The 6,006-nt window shown below is 67.3% G+C and overlaps 1 protein-coding gene across 1 annotated transcript; it reads right to left on the reverse strand.

The window, feature by feature from the left end:
• Positions 1 to 1,947: 1,947 nt before the first annotated feature.
• Positions 1,948 to 5,748, reverse strand: DLX4 (distal-less homeobox 4). Its single transcript, XM_075116745.1, has 3 exons — positions 5,318 to 5,748; positions 3,608 to 3,801; positions 1,948 to 2,721 (listed from the first exon to the last, which is right to left on the reverse strand). The coding sequence occupies exons 1-3, from the start codon at positions 5,607 to 5,609 to the stop codon at positions 2,470 to 2,472; spliced, it is 738 nt and encodes a 245-aa protein (XP_074972846.1). The 5' UTR covers positions 5,610 to 5,748; the 3' UTR covers positions 1,948 to 2,469.
• Between the last annotated feature and the right edge of the window lie 258 nt (positions 5,749 to 6,006).

Raw genomic sequence — 6,006 nt, forward strand, 5'->3', positions numbered from 1 at the left:
GCCCTAAACTGGGATCTTCTCCCACGCGCCAGGGCAGGAGGGGTCGGCCACAGCTCCCCTGCGTGTGCATCTGGGTGCAAGGGGGACCCAAGGGCGAAGGCGGCCCCCCCACCTTGGGGTCCCGGCACCAGCTGCCATCCCGGCCGCACCACGAGTGCCGGGCAGGCCGGATCCTGGCCCCGGGAGCCGAGGGCTGCTGCCTCCCTCCCGCTGCAAGACGGGACCTGCAAGCGGCTCTGGCTGCAGGTCCTTGGCAGCACATCCATCGGGAAAGCCGAGCGGGCGCCACGGCCTCTGCCTCCTGCTTCCCCCGTCCTGCCAGATCCTTCCCGGGCACGCTGCCGAGCCCCCTCCGACCCCACCGCTGGCTCTGCGGGGGCTCACCCCAAATGCACAGAGCTGGGATGGCACCCAGCACCCAGCTCCTCGATGCAGCACCCCGAGCTGCCTGAGAGCCCTTTGCAACCAAGACCACTCCATGTTTCAGCCCCTTCCTGTGGCTGGACAGTAATTCTTGGAGGAAAGCCACCCCTTCCAGCCCAAAGCCCCCACCCAGGGTAAATCCCACCCGTGAGCAGCTGGATTTTCCCCAGTCTCTGGATGAGAAATTCTCCTTTCCTAGAACATTGGTGCAAAGCAAATCCATCCACTTCCCTAAAGCCTCAGTGGGGAGGAAGGGCTCCGTTGCTTGGGGAAAATAAAGCTGGCCTTGCCCTGCACAGGCCCCTGCTTCTGCCAGGCTTGTCCCCACTCGTGGACGCCATCCAGCCATGTAGGGGACACCGGTGTCATGTCTTGGTCCTGGACCGCAGTTGGTCCCGGCCATGGTGTCCCCCAGGGTGCCGAGCCAGCCCACGGGCTCCACGTCCTCCACGTACCATCGCTGCGTGGCCATTGCGGGACGCAACCAGGGCCAACCCTGCCTGTGTCCCAGCGGGGTCACCGCCAGCACCCCAAACCTCTCGGCCGAGGGATCAAACCCGCTACCAGCTGGCAGGGTGGTGGGGGCTCATGTCCAGCCCTGCGGCTGCGGGCAGGGACCTGGGGCTCCCCACGTGTCCCCATCCCGGGGCACGGCATCCCCACAACTCTCCAGCCCTGCCCATCTCCTGGCTATTGATCGCTTGCTCAAAAACCCGACTCCCCAGGTGGGAGCCAAGTGCTCAGAAAAACTCTGGCCCTGCGTGCAAAGCAAACAGAACCGTGCACGGCATCGTGGCATCGCGGCATCGCTCCCTCCTGACCTTGCCAGCTGGGATGGGAAATGTGGTCCCCGGGGCAGGAAGGGACCCTTGGAGGGGGGGAAATATAAGGTGTCAGTACCTGCAGCGAGGATCATGGCATGTTTGCGCAATGGAGCAAACCTCGGTATGGACCTGCTGCACCAGCAAAGGTCTGCTGGGGAGAGACCCCAGCGTGGGTCTCGTTCCTATCGTGGGTGACAAACACTGAGCAGGATTGGGAACAGTGGGAAATAATGATAGTGTATTTTCTAGCCGGGTTCTGGCCTCTGAAAGGCACAAAAGGAGAGGTTACCCACTGTCAAACCTGCAGCAGAAAAATATCCCCACTCCCAAAATGCCCTCGCTCCCAGGGCCAGGTATTCACGGGGGCTGCTGGAGACGAGGGGCAGTAACCCTGGGCTCGACCCGCCCCGGGGTCCCCAGCCTGCCCGTGCCCTCCCTCTCCCGCCCCTATTAAGGGAGACATCTTCAACAGCTCCAAATTGCCCGTAATTACCCCAAGGAGGCGGCGAGAAGCCCCGCACCGAGGGGCCCGGGTCCACAATTACTATAATTGCGCCTCCATTTCGGGGCAGCGATCGCATGTCTGAAAATATCAGCGGGTCCCGCACAGATGTTTGGAGGGGGGACACGTGACAGCCCCAGCCCCCTGCTCCAGTGCCCCCATCCCCACGGGGCTGTTTCCCCAGGAGATTTTGGAGATGGGACCCTCCGAGGACCAGGGCTGAAGCATCTCTCCCAAAACTGGGGGGACACCCCCCCCGCAAAGGGAGCTGCAGGTACAGAGGAGCAGTCTTTACAGGTGTACAGCCTATTTATAAAAGTGGGGGGCACATACAGTAACGGACGGTATTTATAAATAAAGCCAGGCTGGGGGGGTCCGGGGACTCCTCAGCCCTCCAGCCCCTCTTGGGGACCCCCCTGCCCCACATCCATGAATGGAGGGACCCGGGGCTGTGGCTGGAGGCCAAGTCCTGTCCTGCTGGGACGGGCGCACCAGGGCGTCGTGCCGGATCTGTCTCACTTCGGACTGCGATGGAGCAGGCAATCGCTGGCTCCCTGCAGACCGTGGTCGCCTTCCTCCTCCTCTTCCTCCTCCTCCATTCGCTGGGGTCTCCCAGGGCTTTGCTGGGCTCCCCAGTCCCTCGGGGGGCAGCGGCAGAACGGATGCTCTGCCCCATCACTGGCCCTCCCGGAGCTGGCGGGCGCCGGAGCCGTGGCAGCATCACATCATGGGGGCCCGGGGGATGCCGTCCTGCGGGTGCGGCTGGTACCAGGCTCCGAAGCTGTTGATGTAGCTGCTGGGGGCCAGGGGGGCCCCTTTGCCTGGCACAGGGATGTCCCAGAGTGGTGGGATGTTGGGGGAACAGGGGGAGAGGGAGGCGGCGGTGTGGAGGTGCTCCCCGTCGGGCGCGCTCGAGCCCTGCTTCATGATCTTCTTGTACTTGGAGCGCTTGTTCTGGAACCAGATCTTGACCTACGGGGGAGAGGGGGGTGAGTGGGGAGGATGGGGTCTGCGGCCAACGCCCCCCCATAAACCCCCAGCATCAATACCTACAGACCCCTCTGGGTCTCCCCTATCTACACCTGCCCTTTCCAGGGGGCACAGCCGATTCAGCGTGGGGGGTCTATGAGGTAAGCTGGGCTCTGAGCCCAACCCCTTACAAGCCACCAGAGACTCCACTAAGGGCAGCTGGAGGAGAATGTGGTAAGAGGCACAGGGAGAGCAGACAAACGTGTGATAAATGGAGAGCAAGCGAGGAGTCCCCAGCTGTGCTCCTCACCATGTGTCCCTGCGCCCCCCTCCCCCGCCACAGGCTGCGGCCCCCACCAGCCCAGCCGGGTGCCGGGGCTGGGCCGGGGTGCGGCACGGTGGGGCTCGCTGTGCTGGGGTGGTGGCCCCACTCATTCCTCCCCGCGGTCCCCCCCGCGCTGCCGGCAGGTTCCCACTTGCCTCCTCTTCCCCGGCTTTATGAGCTCGCTTCGCCCCTGGCTCCGGGCTGCACCGCTGCCGCCTGCCTGTCTCTCCCCATCGCCTTCAAAAACCCACTCGCCCCGTCCCGCGGCCCGGGGCCGCCCAGCGCCGGGCACGGCCGGGCCGGCAGCCAGGCTCCGGGGCTGGGAAAGTCCCGGTGCCGCTGGGAGGTGCGAGCAGGGGCGCCCCAAACCCGAGCCCCGGGGGCCCACCGGCGCCAGCTCCCCCGCCGCGGCACGGCACGGCTCGGCACCGTTCCAGTTGCACCCCGGCATCGTTGACGCAGCCTTAATCCAGAGTCGCTCCCGGAGCAGCGATGGGCATGAGCCCCCCACGTGGTGCGTCCCCAGGGCCGTGACCATCCCCTCGCCCCTCGCAGGGGCCATACCTGCGTCTGGGTGAGCCCCAACTGGGCGGCCAGCTCGGCGCGCTCCGGCAGCGCCAGGTACTGGGTCTGCTGGAAGCGCTGGTTGAGAGCTTGCAGCTGCAGGCTGGAGTAGATGGTGCGTGGCTTGCGCAGCTTCTTCCCCTTGCCGTTGATGCGCAGCTCCCCGTTGGCGATGGCCAGGGGCTTCTCGTGCTCTTGGGGTGGGAGAGGAGCAGAGAGTTAAACCATCACACTGGGAGGTTCAAAAAAAAACCCAGCAACCTCAAAGCATCCCACCTTGGCCCTGGGGGATGCAGCGGGTTTTGCTTTTTGGAGGTTAGTTTTGGAGGGGAGAGGGAATAAGTAGGGGGGGACCTGCTTTTGCTGAGCTGGTTTGTTTAAGGCCCAAGTAAAGTAAAGGGGAAACAGAAGGAGGAAGGGAGAGATGGGATTATTCATTCAAAATCACTGTACAAGCCCAAAAGTGGACAGGCCACTGGCCCCTCTGCCGTGCACCCAATGTAGGGGCCGGGCAGGGCCCCATGGGGTGATGGAGGGGGCAGCAGGACAGACTGCCCTGCCCTGGGGGCCCTTGCTGTGGGCACACTGATCCCCAGGGCGAGCCCCCGGGCAGCCCCTCGCTGCGAGGTCTGTGCCCCCACCGTGGACCATCTCCTCCCCACTCCGTGCCTTTGAGCATCCCTGGGTCCTTCTTGGGCCACGTGGCTTGTGCGGGGCAGAAACCCACCGGGGCTCAGGGAGGCCCCGGGGACGAGGTGGTCCCTGGCTCAGCACCACGGGGCTGACGTGGGTGAGCGCAGGGCATGGCGGCGAGCCTATCTGCGCACCCGCGTATGTCCCGCACAAAGTCTGCTCTGTCCACAGCCACGGCTCTCCAGAGCTGACAGGGGCCAACAGGGCCTGGGGACTCAGACGGGCTCAGGACCCCTCTGTGGGGCAGCCCGGGGGCCACTTCTCTCCAGGTTGGCTCAGCTTGCAGTTTCCTGTATCAGCTTTTGGGGAAAACAGTGGGGAACAGGGATGCGATGGGGCAGGGAGATGAGATCGGAGCATGTTGGCAGTGGGGCAGAGGGGAGGGTGGGTCTGCCAGCCTGGGTGAGCACAGAGGGCAGGATACGGGCAGCTGGGGGTCTCAAGGGCCTGGATGTGGGCATTCGGGGGGTCTCAAGGGGCTGGATGCCAGCAGCTGGGGTCTCAGAGGCCTGGATGTGGGCATTCGGGGGTCTGAGTGTGCTGGATGCTGGCAGCTGGGGGTCTCAGAGGCCTGGATGTGGGCATTCGGGGGTCTGAGTGTGCTGGATGCTGGCAGCCGGGGGTCTCAGGGCGCTGGATGTGGGCATTCGGGGGTCTGAGTGTGCTGGATGCTGGCAGCCGGGGGTCTCAGGGCGCTGGATGCCAGCAGCCGGGGGTCTGATGCTCCCCATCCCTGGAGTTTCTTGCAGCCACGCAGCCACCCACCCGCACGGGGCTCCGGCGGGTCCGGGCGCCCTGGGAGCGGGGGACACATCGTCCCCAGCCCCCGCGGGTCCCCTCGGGGACCTCCCCGCCGGGCCGAGCCCCGCATTCGCCTCTGCCCCGGCGGGGCCGGCGCAGCCCCGACGCGCTTCCGACGGCTCCGTCCCCTCGCTTCCCGGTGAATCCACGTCGCTCCCCTTCGGGTGGGTGCCCGGGGGCGGGTGTGCAGCGCCGAGCACCCCGCTCCCACCTTACCTGCGTCCTGCAGCCTGGCGCCGTGGGCCAGCCCGGCCGGGGGATGCTGGGCGCCGGGGGGCGGGTAGGGCAGGTAGGGACCGCCGTGGGGCGGCGGGGGGGCACCGCCGGGGTAGGGGTAGGGCCCGGGCCGGCCGTAGGAGGCGAAAGGCGGCGGGTCGTGCTGGGGGTGCCCGGCGGGGTGGAGGCCGTGCAGCGGGTAGTGCGGCGGCGAGGGGTGCCCGAGCTCCAGGAAAGCGGCTTTGGAGGGGTCGGGCCCCAGCAGGGTCTCGGCCACGGAGCTCATGGTCATGGTGGGCCGAGGCCGGGCCGGGGCGGGCCGGGGCGGGCAGCCCCCCCCCCCGCCCCCGGAGCCCGCAGCGCCGCACCGAGCCCCGCCGCCCCCCGACCGGCTCCGCGCTGCCGCACGGCGGCCCCGCGCCCGGGGGATCCCCTGCCCGCCCCGCCCCGCCCCGCCAAGCCCCGCCCGCCATGACGTCCCGCCCCGGGGCACCCCCCTGGTTGCCCCCTCCCCCCCGGGGGGCACCCCTTCTGTGTGTCGTGTCCCCCCCCTCCCGCCCCGGGTTCCCGGGGTTCCCCCCCGGCCGGGAGCAATGCGCCCCCTTCCCCAGAGGGTAGACGTGGGGCGCGGAGAGGCACCCCGACCCGCCATGTCCTGGCTGAGTCTCCCTGGGGGGGGCCTGACCCAT

This window comes from Phalacrocorax aristotelis, chromosome 23 (assembly GCF_949628215.1).
Source record: "Phalacrocorax aristotelis chromosome 23, bGulAri2.1, whole genome shotgun sequence".
Taxonomy (NCBI): Eukaryota; Metazoa; Chordata; class Aves; order Suliformes; family Phalacrocoracidae; genus Phalacrocorax; species Phalacrocorax aristotelis.